Source organism: Python bivittatus, unplaced genomic scaffold, assembly GCF_059951505.1.
Source record: "Python bivittatus isolate LINGU-HERP-01145 unplaced genomic scaffold, Pbiv_v1 ctg000190_np1212, whole genome shotgun sequence".
Lineage (NCBI taxonomy): Eukaryota > Metazoa > Chordata > Lepidosauria > Squamata > Pythonidae > Python > Python bivittatus.
In genome coordinates this window covers 21360022-21379506 of record NW_028277042.1, presented here as the reverse complement: position 1 = coordinate 21379506, position 19485 = coordinate 21360022, and the positions used below count along the sequence as shown (strand labels likewise).

General features: G+C 43.8%; 1 protein-coding gene across 4 annotated transcripts in view; it reads left to right on the top strand.

Moving 5' to 3' along the window:
- Window positions 1-19485, top strand: part of ANKRD11 (ankyrin repeat domain 11) — a 147638-nt gene that overhangs the window by 118360 nt on the left and 9793 nt on the right. For 3 of the 4 annotated variants that reach the window (XM_088136252.1, XM_088136250.1, XM_088136253.1), the window contains 5 exons: window positions 7055-7225; window positions 7606-7812; window positions 8749-8891; window positions 9488-9635; window positions 11437-18131. In XM_088136252.1, coding sequence (XP_087992378.1) covers window positions 7055-7225; window positions 7606-7812; window positions 8749-8891; window positions 9488-9635; window positions 11437-18131 — 7364 coding nt within the window. The remainder of the gene's footprint in view (window positions 1-7054; window positions 7226-7605; window positions 7813-8748; window positions 8892-9487; window positions 9636-11436; window positions 18132-19485) is intronic. The other variant, XM_088136254.1, reaches the window with a different exon arrangement.

Here is a 19485-nt window from a genome sequence, read left to right as displayed (position 1 = left end):
TTAGCTTTATTTGGATTAAAAGGCTTGATGACTATGTAATGTGACCTGTTTATGGGCCTTTCTCACAGCCCATCATATATAACCTACTGCAGACATAGCTGATGCACCCAGCCACTTTCCTTCCATTTATTTCTGAACAGGTATCTTCTGGACTTCCATAGATAGTGATGACATTCTCATAATAAATTTAATCCAAGGTTCTCACTGTTTTAGTGTGAACAAATTGGGCTAAATTGGTCCTGCTGTTTGCTTATGAAAATAAATTCCAAGTCACAAGAGCTATAAGAAACTTGAAGTAATTTTTTACTTCAGAAATTTCTGCAGCTTCCAGTTCTGGAAACAGCACAGAGGATGTAGCCAACCAGAACTTTGTTGAGAGTTTTTTTAGATCACAGTTGTTTTGTTGGTTTAGAAAAAATTGGTCCGATTCAGGGAGACCTGTCCAGCCTCCCTCCTCTTTTATAGAGGGTGGGGTAGCAAGCTTCTCTCACCTAGCCAGGCTTGGAGCGCCCTCTGCCCACCTCTCTCTGTTTCCTGCTCCCCCCCCAGCAGAAGAGAATTTTTTTTCTGTCTCAGTTTCTGCAGCCAACCACAGAAGGATGGCAGGAGGCCTCTGCAGTTTCATCTCAGCTTTTCCCACCCCCTCTTTTGTCTGGACTGACATCCAGGCCAACTGGGGGGCTTACTGTTATACTGGGTTGACTTCGCCAAAACTCTCTGGGTGACAGGTAGCAGACTTAACCGCTGACTCCAAGCAGGGCAGCAGAGACTATGTTGGGAGGACCTTCTTGTTGCTTTTTCCTTGGGGGGATGTATTTATTAAACATATAAACCCCCACCACCCCGCCCCCAATCTAGTGACTCTCGGCAGCTGACATAATATATAACAAAACATTTAAAACATCCATGGCATGGTTCAAATGAAATAACTAACAATTACAAGAATAGCGTGAACAACAAATAAAAAGCAAAAACAAATAAAAGCAAAATAGAGTAAAAGATGGTGCAGTGCTTAAACTTAGGAAAACCTTCTCTGAAATAATTCCATTTTTACTGTTTTCCTGAAGACCAGCAAGGAGGAGGCTAACCTGATCTCCGTCGGAAGGATATTCCAAAGCACCAGCATCACCATGGAGAAGCAGCGCCTTCTAGCTTCAGCCCCCCTCACTTTGCGGAAGTGTGGGACTAAAAGTAGTTTCCCCTGGAAGATCTAGTAGGTGGGGCTGATTCTGGTTGAATCCTTTTAATTCTAGACATATATAAAAAGTAGATTAATTTAAAAAGAGATGTGAATTTAATGCAGGGACATTAAAAATAAATTCAGTTGTTTAAACTAGTATCAACTACAGATTTAACATTTTGAACGGTGTTCCTATGCAGTGCTAAGCCAGAAGTGTATAGAGAGCGGACTTATTGTGAATGCACAAGATTGCTCAGTTGCTTTTGCTAGGTTTCTTCTGCCAGTGAAAGCTATTAAGGAAACCAGATAGATGGTTCCATCAGTGGGTTAATGGAATGCCCAACTAAGCCAAACCTCCAAAAGTAAGTGTGGGGCTAAGAGGGAGCTAAATGTGATTTATTTAAATATAGTTAAGATTAAATAGAATTATTATATATTGCATAACTATTCTCCAATCATATGTTTAATAATCTACCCTGTCTATCAAATGAAGACTTTGCCGTGTAGGGCTTTGTAAGTCATAACCAGCACCTTGAATCGCATCTGGAAGCAGACCAGTAGCTAGTGCAGCTCGCAGAGCATAGAGGTCACATGGGCATACTGAGGCATGCCCATCACTGCCTGCGCCGCTGCATTATAGATCAGCCGAAGCTTCTGAGTGGCCTTCAAGGGCCGCCTCATGTAAAGTACATTGCAGTAGTGAAGCTGGAAGAGGACTAGGGCACGAGTGACTGTCTGAAAAACAGGTGTCTCTGGCTTTTTCCTCTATTCTTGATTTCTAGCTCCTGACACACTTGGGAAATACAAGCCAGGCACCCCAGTTTTCATGTAATTCTGACAAACTGTACTAGGCTTCCAGATTTGCCCCAGTGGGAGTATTGAGCAGTGTGCACTAGCAAGCATTGCTTTCCAGTGAAAAAAAGGAAATTCTGCATTATAAATTACCTAATAAGTCATGTAATAAATGTTTTATAATAGAGGACTCTCTGTTGGTTGCATTAGCCAACAAGTCCAAGAGATGCTATCTTGCCTCATAACAGGACCATCTCTCCTGTTCCAGTCCGGCAGCGTTCTTCCTCTTTGTTCTCTCCAGCTATCAGAGCTCAGCAGTGTGGATGCTTTTGATTCTATCAGTCTAGCAGCATGGAATTTGCTTTTTATCTCCAGGCAAAACTTTATTTTGTCCATTAACTGTTATGCCTTCTGCAAATTTCTCAACGCTTAAGCTTCCTTTCTGTGCATTTTTCCTTCAAGGTCCCCCTTTCTCCACTGTGCTTATTTACAATAAGTGTATATCAGATTCCAGCAATTGGCTGTATAGACAGTCCTCTACATTCCAACAGGTTATGTTCCAAGAGGCTGTTCGTAACTCCATTTTGTTCATAAGTCCAACCAAGTAAAAAATGCTCAATCTCCCAACATGCGATGGTGCTGCCAAGCACATGTATGTGGCGCACTGTAAACTAACCCTTTCCTACCTTCTCCCACCTTCTGGGACTTCTAGGTTGGAGTTGAGAACAGGTTTGTTCGCATCAGCGAAAGTTCGTAATTTGAAAGTTCATAAGTAGAGGACAGTCTGTATTGAATATTGTATTGTGTCCCATATGGTGGGATATAATAAATTGGGAGAGATGGGCAAGAATAGAGCAGGCCTTTGTAACTTCAGGTGCAACTTGTAGAGATTTGTCAGACTGCCATTAAAGCTTGGGAGTCCACTGCTTGGACTCTGGCTATCCCAGCAGGATCAGAATTTAGTTGTGGGGGAAGTGTCCATGCTTCTTGTCCTCAAGCATAGTCAAACATAAATGTTAATCTGTGTATCTGGAAGGTGGCATAGTTCTGCAAAAGTGGAACTAGGATTAATTGCAAACAAATGTATTTTATAATTATAGGAAGCTAATTAGTATGGTGGTGGTGATGAAGATGATGATGATGATGTTGATGTTGATTCAGGAAATAAAGCCAGTTGAAAACCATGAATTCTAGTCCTGCCTGAGACATGGAGCCAGCTGGATGACCTTGGGCTGGTCACTCACTCTCTGCCCTAGAAAAGAGGCAATAGCCAATCACTTCTGAAATTTATTTATTTGTTTGTTTGTTAAATTTGTATGCCGCCCACCTCCCCCAACAGGTGACTCTGGGTGGCTTGCTGTGATGGAATGGAATTATGAAGGCCAAGCTCAGGGAGATAAACATTTTCTTAGCTCACCAGAACTGCATGGGAGGAACAAGAGGATGAGACTGGCACCTCCCTGAGGAATTCACACTGTTGTGGCTGGAGGACTTTGGGAACTGGGGTTTTAGTCTGGGAAGATTCTTGCTAGAAGTTGTAGCAATAGTAGTAGTAATAAACATAGCTGGACTGAATTGGCATTGTCTCTTGGAGTTCCTTGGACTAGGCCTGACATCAATCTTCTCAGACTAAAACCCCAGTTCCCAAAGTCCTCCAGCCACAACAGCGTGAATTCCTCAGGGAGGTGCCAGTCTCATCCTCTTGTTCCTCCCACGCGGTTCTGATGAGCTAAGAAAATGTTTATCTCCCTGAGCTTGGCCTTCATAATTCCATTCCATCACACTTGCCAAGCAAACTGCAGGGACATATCCAGGCAGTCACCAGGAGTCAACACTGACTCAGAGGGACCCCAATAAAAATTTTCAGGAAATACGTTAATTTCAAAATGGAGAACGGGCTATTTTTGGAGCCCCAAGAAGGGCACATGTAACACCGTTGCTCCACGAGCTGCATTGGGTGCCAGTTTGCTTTCGGGTCCAATTGAAGGTGTTGGTTATCACCTTTAAAGCCCTACATAACATGGGACCAGGTCACCTAAGGGACCACCTCTTCCCCATGACTTCAACCTGTCCTACCCGAACACGCAGAGAGGGCATGCTTCGGACCCCCTCGGAAAAAGAGCTCCAATTAGCGGGGTCCAGAAGGCAGGCCTTCTCAGCTGTGGCCCCCGCTCTTTGGAATATCCTGCCCCCGGAGTTGAGATTGGCCCCTTCACTCCTGGCCTTCCAGAGGGATTTGAAGACCTGGCTCTGCCACTTGGCCTGGGGTGAGGAGGGAAGACATCAAGTGTGGGGATGGCTAGTCCCTTAGAAGCCTTTCGTCTGCCGCTCTGGAAACCATCAGCTCTTGGACTTTTTCTTTTTTTGGTAATGCTTTGTATAGTTTTTATGTTTTTTGTAATTTTATATGTATTTATTGTTTTAATGGATCATGTGAGCCACCCAAAGTCCCCCATTAGGGGGAGATGGGTGGAGATAAATCTAATACATACATACGTACATACTGGATTTAAATGGCATTCCATATGGGGAAATTCCTTATTACTAGCACTAAGTTTCAGTATTGAGTTTCTGGGATTTTTCCCCATTCTCCACCCTAAAGAACCGTTTGCAAATGTTGTAGGAATAGTGTTGGAGCTAGTGTGGTGCACAGCTTCTGTGATGTCACTGCATCAAATAAGTCCCCTCAGTATCCTCTGATCCACAAAAAATATACCAAAATAGCTAAAAACCCTTTATTTTTAAAATTGATTTTTAGATTTAGTATACCCTGGTTGTGGCATATTCCTGTCCCTTTGTGAGAACACATGTAGGCTGGCTATGGAAGAATGCCTGACTTGTAGAGTGTTTTTCTTGTTGTTGCTGGAATGAAGCAACTGGTGAATGTGGGAATGAAAGGGAGCCTTTTGCTGTTTGTGCCAGAGGCTTTAGATCCTCTAGTATACTCCAGGATTTCCATTCTTTAAACCTACTGCCAATTCTAGCGGAGGTTTGAGGTAGTAGTCCACAAGCTTTCCCGTCTAGTTGAAACAAGATATTTCCACCCTTTGGGATCAGAGAACACTGATTGTATGAAAATAGAATGCCCCATACTGCCAACAGTATGAAGTCATGAGAGTCGGCAGGCACTTCCCTTTTTCTGTTTTGGATTTGGTTGAGAGTTATATTTTTTAAAATCTCAGAATTCATTGAGCACAAAACTGTTTTCTGAGAGTTGGATATTAACAGTAAATATCTGCAGTTTTATTTAAGTAGTAAAATATACCCCTGTTCCCATGCTGTATTTGTGTTTCAAAGGTTCTTAGACCTCTAAAGCAAAGCTGCACCTGCTCAAATTTGGTGATTGTGTGTGTGAATACACTTAATCTGGTTTCCAGATCTCAGGGACTGCTTCTTCTCTTAATGTCTCTGCTGCACACTCACACACACACACACACTGGCTACTGCTTGTGTGGGCAAAATCCAGCACAAGGCATAGTTGCTTTTAGTGATGATTGTCACTCATGCTGTAAGCCCTCCAAAACTAGTTAATGCTAGTGTAGCTGGTAGAAGAACATGCAACTATTTGATATGGCTGCATGACCTTTTTTTAACTGAGTCTTAAATCATAGCTTGTGTTGAAACTGTTAATAAGCAGGCCTGCTCAGAAAAGGCTTCTTTTACTCTTTTTCTGCCTTTTCCTCTCAGCTTTTTCCAACATATTAACCATTTTAAATCATATTTTGGCTTGTCAGGTTTTTTTTCTACTTGCTACAGGAAAAGTATTAGGAAGAAAAGCTGCATGGAAGACAGTGGTATTTGCAAGTAGGCCATGTGATTGATGTCTGTGCCATTTTGCTCATACATACTTAAGAGTGAAAATAAGGATGCTATTTTAATTAAAAAGTCAAATCCAACAGTTCTTATTTTTGATTATCCATTTATACTTGCAGTTAAATATGTATCCGGTTGGCTCTATCTGTCAATCTATGAAAACATTTTCTCTCAAACACTGTTCGAAAGAAAAGATACAATTTCAAAGGCAGGAAAAGAGCAAATTAAGTTGAATGTGATTCTGTGCATTCTCTGAATACAGTGTGTTGAAGCCTCTTGCTGACATTTGTTGAACATAAGTTGCAGCTTCTGCAGAATAAAGACCTGGGAGCAATGTAGCAAACTGCACTTTTTCATATTTCCCAGCACATTAACATCCAAACAGGGAGTAAAGTTGAAATCACCACATTATTTTTTAGAAAGAGTGGAAAAAATAGCAGTTCTGAAGAGCAGGAAATTACAAAGCTGCCAAAGAAGGGGAAAAAAACGTGTGTTGATTCCTTGCTGTGATTTCCACATTGAAAGGGGGGTTTAGGTGGTTGGCAAAAGGCAGAGATTTAAGAAAGGAGATGAAATAGTAATCAGTCAAAAATGAAGATGTTCTGTCTTTGTACTGTATAAAGAGCCCCCATGTGCTTGGCAGATGTTTTCTCTACTGTATGTGCTGCTCCATTGACAACCGTGGTGTGGATTCCCTTTAAAGGCCTAAATTGTTTGGGCCTAGGGTGGCCAAAAAATTAGTTCCTCATAAATCACCCTGCAAGCTCCTTAAGATACTATGCTGTCTATTGTTCTGTGTCTCTCAACTACAGCTGAGGAACCCTGGTCAAGGCACTTCTGGCTTCATCAGAATTAGGGATTGATCTTCCACAAGAAGTCTGATTGGCCCTCTTCCTGTCTGCCTTTTGCAATCTTATTAAGACAGTGATATAAACAGACTTAATCTGCCTGCTAAGAAATGTTCTAGTCCTGTTTTCAAGGTGTTTTTTTTTTGTTTTTGTTTTTTGCTGAAGTTCTTTAATAGATGTTCATGTTACATGGGGTGAGACAAGAGAATATGTTTTCTCTCACTTGAAATCGGTAGATCTTAGTCCTACTTAGAAAAGTCTTAATGTAATGTAAACTTCAGTGCTGAAGGCCAAGCATCTGGAAGGCAAACATTAAAATACTGCGGTCCACCTTTTGAAGGAATAAACTTAGGAAATGTTTGTGAAATAGGTTTTGGCTATACGAATGTTTGTTTTTTTGTGTCTCTCTTTGGCCTCACAGAAAAGCAAGGTCCTGAGCGGAAGAGGATCAAGAAGGAGCCGGCCACTCGGAAGCCCAGCCTGCTCTTCGGAATGGGGCTTTCGGGGATTCGGGCAGGCTACCCCCTCTCTGAGCGCCAGCAGGTTGCCCTTCTCATGCAGATGACAGCAGAAGAGTCTGCCAACAGCCCAGGTTGGGACAGGATCGTTGGTCTTTAGGGCAGAGTTAGAGCTTCTGCTTCTTTCTAACGGCATGCGGGTGCCCCCTCAGGAATGCCTTTGCCAAGGTTGGGAGGTTTACATTACAGAGTTGCATACCCACCTCTGATGAATGGAGGCTTCTCTTAATTCCTTGTATCATAGATCCTTTTCCACAGCTGCTTTCTGTGGTAGTTGCTTAATCTCAGTTCTGCATCCAGAGGCGTTCCTCTGCTTCAAAAGATTCGTCTCCCCCCCCCCCCCCGTCCTCATGTCTGCTTGTAACTCTATGTGCACAGCTCCCTCTAAAGGCTTTGGGGGTTTGGGCCTCCATTAAGCTCCTCCTTGTGTTTCTCCCCCACCCTCTCCTGCCAGCAGTGGATACAACACCAAAGCATCCCTCTCAGTCTACAGTTTGTCAGAAGGGAACTCCTAATTCTGCCTCCAAAACCAAAGATAAAGTGAACAAGAGGAATGAACGTGGAGAAACACGGCTGCATCGGGCAGCTATCCGAGGAGATGCCCGACGGGTCAAGGAACTAATTATTGAGGGTGCTGATGTCAATGTAAAAGACTTTGCAGGTAATCTCTCTGAATCAGCTGGGCAAAGATGTTGCCGGGCTAGGGGATGCAAATATTTTGCCTGACTTTGGGCTTCTCAGCTTGAACTGCCATTAGGAGAACATAAGAGCTATCTCAAAACAAGTGAGGTAAATTCTGGACCATAATCCATCTATGTTTTGCAGTTATGCCCCATAACATCTTTGTAGTCAAAAAAATTGACAAATCTCAAAAAAACCCAAAAGATCACAGATTACCTTGATTTGGAATGTCTCTCTCTGTAACTTCTTGCTCCCCATTTTAAATGTGTTACATATTCATAGTTGTAGCTGTCTAGTTAAACAATAACATTTTTATCCTCTGAGCTAGTTTTCCTTTGGTTCTTTCTGGCAAAGAGTTACCTCCACCTCCCTCTCTCTGTCTCACAAACACACACGTTCCACTCGTCACTCACTGCATTCCAGAAGCTAAATCTGAGTTTCTTGGGCAGTATTTTCTGTGTGTGCGTTTCCATGCAGGCCACTGAGCCATGAGGAACTCCAGCAAATCTTGTTTTTGTTTCTTAACACCTTGTTAAACTAAACCCCAGAGGGGAACAGAAGTCCTGAGAAGAAGTAGGCAGGCATATTCCACTGATTCGTGCAAAGTTTAGGAAAAATAATGTACATACATACATACATATACACACATATACATACATATTAATTCACTAAAGTTCTTTTGCCTTCAGTTCTGCTGGAGAGCAACCGACTGCCTTATATACATTACCAACCCAAGAGTCCGGACGGGCTAAATACTAGACAGGAATCAAGCTTCTCAAGATTTAACCCAGTACAAACTAGCAGATCTTTCACCAGGCAAGCTGCCATCACCAGCTGATGCATTGTGTGGCATATAACTACTCACCTGGAACTAGGCTATACAAGTCCCTTATGTGATTGATATATACATTTGCAGGCTGGACTGCTTTGCACGAGGCATGCAACCGGGGTTACTATGATGTTGCAAAACAGCTGCTTGCTGCAGGTGCCGAGGTCAATACCAAGGGTTTGGACGATGACACTCCCCTGCATGATGCAGCCAGCAATGGACACTACAAGGTCAGTTCTTGCTTTATTTGACAGTTTGGTTCTTTTTCTTTTTCAGGTTGTCCCTTGCAACCAACAGAAAGCATACCCTTCCTGTTTGTTGCTTTCCAGCTGTTTACTGCTTGGAAACTCCTACAGCCCCCTCCTTTCATTACTTGCAATAACCCCAGTCTCTGCTCCTGTCTTACTGACCCCCCCCAATATGCCATAGAGCCCTTATCTCTAGGTGCTTGGAGCGCAACAGCCTTTTTCTGTTCTGAAGATCAAAGCAGACCAACTGGATAAGGGGACAAAGCATGTAAGCATAAAGGGTGCTTTGACATGGAATCAGATTGGTGCTCCCTGTAGCCTGGGACGAGCCATGCTGAAAGGCTGTGGGCTCCAGATGCTTTCCTTCGCAAAGGAGGGAGTGAGGGCTGCAGTTAAGTATTGAAAGGTTTCTTTCCTCTGAGTTGTGACCGTTATTCTGCAGGTTTCAGGTTACATTAATGCAAGCTGGTAAGGGCTAATTTGTTTAGATGATTAACTTTAGGATGACCTTAATTTATGTTCTTTAATCTATTGGATAATAGCACCTGATGCAACTTACTGAAATTTTGTTTCATTAGGTGGTGAAATTGTTGTTACATTATGGAGGAAATCCTCAACAACTTAACAGGAGGGGAGAGACCCCACTAAAAGTAGCAAATTCCCCCACAATGGTGAATTTGCTCTTGGGAAAGGCCACATATCCTTCCAGTGAAGAGAGCTCCACAGGTAAGAGGTGACAAGTGGCGTGAAAAACAATACATCTGTGGATGATGGAGGGGTATAAATGGCCATCACAGAGGACTGTTGTTTGGTGGAATATAACAAGGCATGTTTAATTAATCAAAATGCCATTCAGCATGCGCTAACCAGTATTGAACTCAAGAATAGTGGCTCTTTGCTGCTGACCCAGGGGTGTGAAAAGAGCATGCCCCAAATGCCTGTTTAATGCTCAGGAGTGTTGCTTTTCTGGGCAAATGTCTTCCCTTTCATGGCCTTTAAGACTGTCCTTGGCCCTGGTGAGACTTACATTTATGCTGTTACTCTGTGGTTGCAACAGCCCATCATTGAAGAATCAGCACTTGAAAGGCTCCACAGGAAGAATCCAGGTCAATATGGAATCAATGCTTTGTAGTTCTTCATTCTAAAATTCATAGAACTGAGGAAAAACGCAGTTGCTTATCTTCACTTTGCCCACATTGTGAGTTTCAATCATTGCTTTTGCCAGAATTTGTGATATTGAGCAGTCTTGCTTTAGTGTGACCTTCCCTAACCTAATGCCCTTCAAATGAATTGCAACTACAGTTCCCAGAATTCTTAGCCAACAATTCTAGAAGCATATCTGGAGGGCAGTACAGTGGTGAAGGTTGGATCAGGATCAGTTACATTGAAAGTACAGCTTGGTGTTTGGTTTCTTATGTATTTTTCTGCTCTGTACAGAAGCAGTACTGGCATTTTATATATGAAGTTGGAGCATTAATGGAATAAGAGACCTTGAATTAGTATCCTTTCTCTAAGCTGCTAATTGTATCCCTGCCAAGACATGCCACTCATGTACTTCTTTAGAAAGGCACTATCTCAGCCATTTGCTGCTTACTTTTCCAAACCATACAGCAACATCATGATGCAGATAGAGGGAAGACTTAACAGGGATGGGCTAGGTTGAATAAAATACTTCTCTGTTCTTGAAAATGAGGGATGCAGAGAGAAGTTTTGGGCAGTATTGCTAACACATCTCTATATTCACTTAGAGGTGTATACAGTGAGAATTGTGTTGCACTGTGTGGTTTAGAATAGTGAAGCTTCCGAGAGAAGGTACTGGAAGCTGTGCAGACTTAAAGAGAATAATTTCAGAAGGGTGACAAGCAGCGCAGTGAGCAGGGAAGTCTTGGTCCAACTCTGATCCCCCCAATGAACTTAGAATGCCTCTACCCAAGTTCTCCTAACTCCAAGAGTTAAGGGTTGGTAACACAGGGGTAATAACTGTCCCGCTTACAGAAATGTTGCACCAGTTGCTGGGGTAATATACATTGAATCCTTTTAAATCTCTGGTGTTGGGGCATTTAGAGTTGCGGAAGTTAAGCACCAGGGACTGAGACTTCTCTGTCTGCTGCACAGGCTGGATGCGGAGCTCGATCAGTGCTTGTGGGTTTCTTTAAAGAGGTAACTGAGGCACGGGGAAGAGCTGCACTGTTTATCTAATCAGAGATTGGCACTGCAGCTGCTGGAAAGAGCCCCCTTTTGAAACAGATGGATGCTATCCACAGGCCCAGCTCTTACTAGATTTGCACCCTTTCTGCCCAGATGCACCAAATGGATGCCAGCCATTGACTCCCTGCGCAGCTTTGGCCTTTTATCCCAGAGGACCTCTCAGACCACCGTGTAGGTAGAGCAGCCCCAGCTATGCTTTGCGCATGGAAGATAGATTGTCCACTCAGGTATTGTGAGCAGGTTTCTGTAGAGAACACTGCTAAGTGAAGGCGAGCGTAGGGGCCGTCCTTCACCCTCCTTGGTGCTCTTGTTCTTTCAGAGACTTCAGAGGAAGAAGACGCTCCTTCTTTTGCACCGTCCAGTTCCATTGATGGCAATAACACGGATTCTGAGTTTGAGAAAGGCCTGAAACACAAGGTGAAGAACCAGGAGCCCCCCAAAGCCATCACACCTGTGAAGGATGAATACGAGTTTGATGAGGACGATGAGCAGGACAGAGTCCCACCAGTGGATGACAAACATCTGTTGAAAAAGGATTATAGGAAAGAGACTAAAGCAAATAATTTCATTTCCATTCCGAAGATGGAAGTTAAAACCTACACTAAAAACAGCACAATAGCACCAAAGAAAGTAGCTCATCGCATTCTTTCAGATACGTCTGATGAAGAAGACAGCACCCTTGCTGTGGGAGGGGGTGAAAAGTTGCGAATGACAACCCATCCCACTCCTGCCAGCAACAAGGCTCGAGAACCACCTAGTGCCAAACAGCAGAAAGAGAAAAATAAGGTGAAGAAGAAACGTAAGAAGGAAGCCAAAGGCAAAGAAGTTCGGTTTGGCAAAAAAAATGACAAGTTTTGTTCCTCTGAATCAGAGAGTGGAAACCTGGAGAGTGAGGAGGATGACAGAGACTCTGTACAAAGTACTACCTGTGTAAAGGACTCTAGACTGGTGTTGAAGGAGTCATCCTTGTTTAATTCTCTCTCGGCTTCCTCTGCCTCTTCCCACGGGAGTTTGGGGTCACAGAAGCATAATTCAGCCCTTACAGATCAGCACTCCAAGCATTGGAGGACTGACAATTGGAAAACGGTTTCTTCTCCAGCCTGGTCAGATGTCAGCTCCTTATCAGATTCGACAAGGACAAGGTTGACGAGTGAGTCAGATTATACCTCTGAGGACTCGAGCCTGGAATCCTTGAAGCCTGTGAGGAAGAAACAGGAGCCCAAAAAGCGAGCGCAACATGGGGCTGCTGTGGTGGTGGTGGATAAGAAAAATTCATTCCATGCCAACGTTGATGGAGCTATTCCAAAGCTGGACAAGGAGGGGAAGGTTGTAAAAAAGCATAAAACAAAACACAAACACAAAAACAAAGAAAGAGGCCAGTGTCCTGCCGCCCAAGACATTAAAATAATCAAAGCCTTTTCTTTTGATTATGAGGACTCTAAGCAGAAATCCGAAAAGGCTTTGATTGTAGAGACAGAAAGCCCTGTTGAAAACAAGCTCAAAGCACTAAAGCATGAGAGGGAGCACTTCAAGAAGGAAGACAAATTTCTGAAAACCAAATCTGAAGAGAAGGAGTGGCTGATTAAAGAGGAGGCTGGGAAGAATTCTAAAGAGGAGAAATCCTTGAAAAAAGCTAAGGAGGCGAGTAAAGACATCAGTAAACCTTTCAGGGAAGAAAAGACCAGCAGATTGGAAAGGGAGAAGCCCATAAAAGAGAAATCTCCCAAAGAGGAGAAGCCTCGAACGCACAAGGAGGAGAGGAAGAAGAAGTCCAAGGACAAGCAGTTCAAAGCCGAAAAGAAAAATGAACCAAAGGAGGAAAAAACAGGCAGGATAGAGAAAGAAAGGCCAGTGAAAGAAGAGAAAGAAAAATGTAAAAAAGACAAAAGTTACCGAGAAGAGACTACCTTTGAAGAATTTAGTAATAAAAACCAGTTTTTGGAAAATGAAGATACAAAGTTTAGCCTCTCAGATGACCAGCAAGATCGATGGTTTTCGGATTTGTCATCCGATTCTTCTTTTGATTTCAAAGGAGAAGATAGCTGGGATTCACCAGGGACAGACTACAGGGAAATAAAAAATGACACTGTGGCAAAACTAATAATTGAAACAGTAAAGGAGGAAATAAAAGACAAGAAACGAGAATGTAAAACAAAAGACAAAAGAGACTACAGTGAAAAGCGTAATGAAAAAGACACCTTTCTTAAAAAGAAAGAAAGAGAATATGTTGAGCGGAATTCTGAGAAGAAAAAGGACCAAACTGAAAAGCATAAAAATATTCCTAATTATCTGCCCGAAAAGAAAAGAAAGGATTCTGCTGAAAATTTTAAAGAGAGAAAAGAAAAGGATGGCAGTGAAATTAGAGAAAGAAGGGAATTGCCTGATAGTTCTAAAGATAGAAAAGATGTTAAAATTAAACAAGACGAGTCCTACAGGGATGAATTTAAAGACTATAGCTGTGAAGCATTTTTCAAAGAAAAATCTGACCCTGAATTCAGTGGGAAAAACATGGAGACCTGGGAAAGGCATCATTCAGGAAAGGAGAAAAAGGAAGCACCAGAGAAGGACAAGAAAGAAAAATCAAAAATAGAGAAATACAAAGAAAAATCCAAAGTGGAAGATAAGGAGAGAAGTGAGAAGACGCCTTCTGAAAAAAACCAAAAGGACAAAGAATTGGATAAAAGCTTTAAAGAGAAAAAGGACACAAAGGAGAAATATAAAGATCCTCACAATAAAGATAAAGAGAGGAAGACTTCCTTGGATCAGGTTAAAGAAAAGAAGGAGAAGATCTTCTCTGGGGATAGAGAGGACTTCCATGAGAAAAAGGATGAGAAAAAAGGGAGAGAGAGAACCTGGTATAATATATTAGACATTTTCACTGATGAAAGTGAGGATGAAAAGGAAGACTACAGTCTGACTGGATTCAAGCTTGGAGACGGCATTGCAAATGAAATGCATCGGATGGATAGTCTGCAAGACCAAGATGACAGCGTGGTAGCCGAGAGAGACCTTTATGTCTCTGACAAGCATAGGAAATATTCTTCTGATCGGCAGCCACATTCTGTTGAGAAACCGAAAGATAAAGAGTCAAAAGAGAGAAAAAAGGATAAAGGGCTGTCTGAGGGTGGAAAGGAGAAAAAAGAGAAAAGCTCACTCGAAAAACACAAGGAAAAGAAAGACAAAGACCGGAAAGAGCGAATTTCAGTTGATTCTGGCCAGGAAAGGAGGACTAAGCAGAAACTCCCTGAAAAGGTAGAAAAGAAACATGTGGGAGAAGAAAAGGCTAAAAGCAGACACAAGGAAAAGCTGGAGAAAGAGTACACCAAGGAAAAACGCTCTTCCAAAAGTGGAGAGGCAGAGAAGAGCTTACTGGAGAAACTGGAGGAAGAAGCCCTCAGTGAATACAGAGATGACTCCAATGACAAGATCAGCGAGATTTCTTCTGATAGCTTCACTGACCGAGGGCAAGACCCAGTGCTCAGCAGTCTCTTTGAGTCCTCCAATCTGTCTCTCGCAGACGCCTCTGAGGAGAAGTTCAAGGAGTCTTTGCCTTTGCCTTGTTTGGCAGAGAAACTCAAGGAGAAGGAGAGGCATAGGCATTCTTCCTCTTCATCAAAGAAAAGTCATGAAAAAGAGAAAGCAAAGAAAGAGAAAGCAGAGAAGAAAGATAAAATAGATGAGCTGAAAGACTCCAGCAGCAGCAGGAAGGATGCCGCTCAGTATGAAAAAGATTTTGCGCTGGATGGGGAAGGTTTTGGCATTTCCTACAGCACAAAAGCAGAGGCTGAAGAAGAATTGGACAAAAACATGGAGTATCTTTTTTCTGAAAAAAAGGACAAGAATGAATCAGAAAGAGAGCTTCCTAAGAAGATTGAAAAAGAAAAAACTTGCAGCTCCAACACATTTAGTACAACCAAAGAGAAGAAAAAGAGAGACAGGCACAAAGAAAAGTGGAAAGATGAGAGAGAAAAGCACAGAGACAAACACCCAGATGGATTGTTCAAGCACCACAAGGAGGAGCAGAAGTTTGCCAAAGACAAAGAGACTTCTCAAGTGATCACTCCTAAAGACAAGTCTAAGGAAGAACCATCCAAGTTGAATGATCTCAAAGTAAAGGAGAGATTGAAAGAAAATCAAGAAAAGGATAAAGCAGAGTGTCTTAAAATGAGCAATGGGAATGATAAAATTGTCTTACCCAAAGAAGGCAGCAAAAAAGATGTCCGACCCAGGGAAAAGCTTTTAGGAGATGGGGACCTGATGATGACCAGCTTTGAGAGGATGTTGAGCCAAAAAGATATTGAGATTGAAGAGCGCCACAAAAGGCACAAAGAGAGAATGAAACAAATGGAAAAGATGAGGCATAGATCCGGAGACCCCAAATTAAAAGACAAAGTTAAAGCCAATGAGGACATGCGCAAAAAGAGTCTGGATTTGACTACCAAGAAGCCACTAGCTCTTGACACTCAGTTAAAAGACAAAAAACTCAAAGACCTAGGCCCACTAGTTCCCATAGCATCTCCTGATATCAAGACCCAACCTGCTGTGGGGGTGGATTCCAAGGACTGGATAGCTGGCCCCCAACTGAAGGAAATCTTACCTGCTTCTCCGAGGCCAGATCAACACAGGCCAACAGGGGTTCCCACACCAGCATCAGTTGTTTCATGCCCAAGCTATGAAGAGGTGATGCAAACACCACGAACTCCATCTTGCAGCAATGAAGATTACACAGATCTAATGTTTGACTGTGCTGATTCTCAGCATTCTCTCCCCATCTCTACTATGTCTATGAATGCTTGTTCTCCGTCTTTCTTTGACAGATACTCAAATCCTTCAAGTGGATTATCTGAGAATCCAAGTCAAACCCCAACAAGGGTCATCCCCTCTACCAATCTCCACCGGTCAATGTCTGTGGATATTAGAAGGGCACCAGAAGAAGAATTCAGTGTTGGGGATAAATTTTTTAGGCAGCAGAGTGTCCCAGCCACATCCAGTTATGATTCTCCAGTTCAGCACTTGATGGAGGAGAAATTGCCTCTTCCTTCTGTTCCTACTGAAAAGTTCCCATGTTTATCTCCAGAATATTACTCACCAGACTATGGAGTCCCATCACCTAAAGTAGAGGCATTGCATTGCACATCAGGAACTGTTAGCAATGTTGTCCAGTCCCCTGAAAGTGTATTTTCTGGATTGCAAGCCAAATCTTCCCCTTCTCACAGAGATGAGCTGCTTGCCCCTTCTGTAGAAAGTGCTCTCCCACCAGATCTTGACATGCCTTTGGATGCTACAGAGGATCAACAAGCAACTGCTTCCATTATGCCCCCAGAGACCAGCTTTTTACCCCCAATTGAGGAGAACGAGTTTGATTCTGGCATTCCAGAACAGAACAGTGCAGAATGGGAAAACACACCAAAAAGACATCCTCCAGTGCCACCTAGTTTAATTGGCAATCCTCCTGAACATCCTGTAAGCTGGCCAGTGGGATCTGAGCTGCTTCTTAAATCTCCTCAGCATCGCCCTGATTCCCCAAAGCCTTTCTGTTCTCTAGATACAACACATCCCACACCAGTGCCCTTCATTTCTGCAGATACCCTATATCCTAACTCCCCTGCTTCATACCCCCTTTCAGTGATTGAACCAAGACTTGATAAAGCAAAAGAAGATGCTGAAGAAACAGTTCCACCGGAAATAGTGACTGCAGAACAACAAGCTTCGTATGTGGATTCCCCTGCTAGGTTAGATACCTTTTTCAGTAACTGTAAGGCTGTCCCAGAAGAAGCATCTGACATGGCTTTGCAGCCAGCAGAGCCCCAAGTGGAAGTTGTTAATGCTCTTGAAAAAAATTTCTTAGAGAATAGTAGCATTGCCCCTGTAAATCCAGAGGAACAAGTCACATGGCCTGATCCATTTACAAACTCAGAAGATGATTTGGACCTGGGCCCATTCTCTTTACCAGAGCTGCCACTTCAAACAAAAGAAGTTCCAGAGGTTGAAATGGTGGAGGCAGGTGAAGAAAGCCATGCTGTACCTTCAGAAGCCATCACTGCAGCACTTCTGGATGTTGGGGTTCCTTTGGGGCCTGCAAAGGATCAGGAGGAACTGAGTCTAAATCCACAAAGCATTCCACCTGGGGAGTCAGATCTGCAAGGTGATGAACAGAAGCTGGAGGAGATTTCTGGAAAAGTAGTGCCAGATGTATGTAGTACCCCAGAGCAGAAAAACGGAGAAGAATCAGAGACCTCCCAGAACGTTCAGGAGGCAGGATCAGTAGATCTTGTGCAGTTGGAGCCTAAGGAGGTAGAGGCCAGTGGTGAAGAACACTCCTCAGCTGCTCTTGCATCCAGTGATGGTTCTCAAGGCTGTTTGAGCCAAGCAGACAGGACTGAGAGCACTGAAGTTCAAGATGCAGTAGCTACGAGGGGCACCAGCCAGGTTTCTTCTTCTCAGGCAGAGGTGCCCCAAGGGAATGTCCAGTTGGAGACTGCAGAATCAGCACCAAAACCAATTCCTGAACCCCCAAAGGCTCCCAAAATAGAAGAGATCCCACAGCGGATCACCAGAAACCGAGCCCAGATGCTTGCCAATCAAAACAAGCAGAATGCTGCTGCTTCTGAAAAAGAATACCCACCTGCTTCTGCTCCTTCCACAAGGGCGAAGGGACGTGTGACTGAAGAGGAGGATGCACAGGCCCAGCACCCCCGGAAGCGACGGTTCCAGCGCTCCAACCAGCAGATACAACAGCAGATCAACACCACCACCCAGCAGACCCGGGAAATGATCCAGCAGACATTGGCCGCCATCGTCGACACCATCAAATTGGATGATATTGAACCTTACCACAGTGACCGGTCCAATCCTTATTTTGAGTACCTGCAGATCAGGAAGAAAATTGAGGAGAAGCGGAAAATTCTTTGCTACATCACTCCCCAAGCGCCCCAGTGCTACGCCGAATACGTCACCTACACAGGCTCCTATTTGCTAGATGGAAAACCTTTAAGCAAGCTCCACATTCCGGTGGTGAGTAATCGACTTGTTTTTCTTGCTGCCTTTTTAAGGTTTGCAGGTATGGCAGCAGCCACATCAATTCCTGCTGGCAAGGGGCGCCCTCGCTGCATCACACAGACCTACTGCAGCCTCATGGAAGTATTTTCAGTCAAGTGCTTTATAGAGCAAGAAGGGAAGGCCCCCATTTTCTCATGCCTCCATTGTTATTCTGACCTGATGCCACCAAAGTGAGGAGATAGGCTGGAGTTCAGCAACTCCTTGAAAGCCTTGGAAGGGATAGGTGGGCATTGGACCAGCTAGTAATGGTGAGTTTGGAGAACAGTGCGTTAAAATTAAAAAACGGTAAACTCGGAAGGGAAGTTCTAAGCCCATGTCAAACAAATCACCAAAAATAATAGCGAGCCCAGCTGGCGTCAGATCAGGCTTAGTATGACTTTGTATCAGTGTGACAGTGGGAAAGCAATGTATACATACAGCTCTCTGGCCAGACAGAAAGAGGAACAGAATCTTTGGTTTTCATAGGTGCTTGGCTCCCATTATTCTTGGCATGTTCTGCAACGAGAGGATCTGCCAGTACAAATTCATCTGTCAGGAGGCACTAAATTTGAATCTTTGTTACTTTGGTGTTTACCACTGTTGAAACCAAGAGATGAGAGCAGAATGAGGAGAACTGAATTCTTTCCAGTTGTGTTTTAGGAATCTTTGCCATCAGGAGAGGACAGCTCCTCACCTGGCCATTCCACCTGCTGTCTGTCCCTCCACACTGGGACAGAGGGACTCCCACTGAACAGCTTCCAAACGCATGGGGAGCCTTTCCTTGCTCCCCTTGTGTAGGGCAGGAAGGCTGGGAAATTGGGAGAGTCACTGTCCACACATACTTTTTAGGGTGGTGGCAGAACGGAAATAGCGATTCAGTTGATATTCCCTCGTCTTTCAGCTGTAGGATAGCGTGAGAGTTGGCTTTTGATTGAGGGCAGGAGAGGGGAAGCTGAGCAGTCCAAATAGTTCACCCTTTCTCTGGGGGCCCTGTTTAAAGATATTAGTGGGAAGGCAGCAGCTCCAGGGGGCTTGGGTTCGGATGTGCTGCAGCCTCCAAATGGCACGTAAGTTAGAAACAGCCTGTTTGAGGGCCAGAGAAACAGACCCTTATTGCCCCCTCCCACGTGCAACAGCATGGTGGAAGCTGCTTGCTGCTGAGGGAAGATGACAAGCCCACCCCAGGCTGCGTTCCTGCTTGGTGCTCTGCAGCATAAATGGGAAGACGTTTGGTTTGTTTGAGAGGAGGGAGACTGTAGTGAAAGGTGGAAAGGAAGGCTGTGTGAGCCGTGTCTCCCTGTCTGGGCCTTGCTTTGTGTGGAGCCCTGTT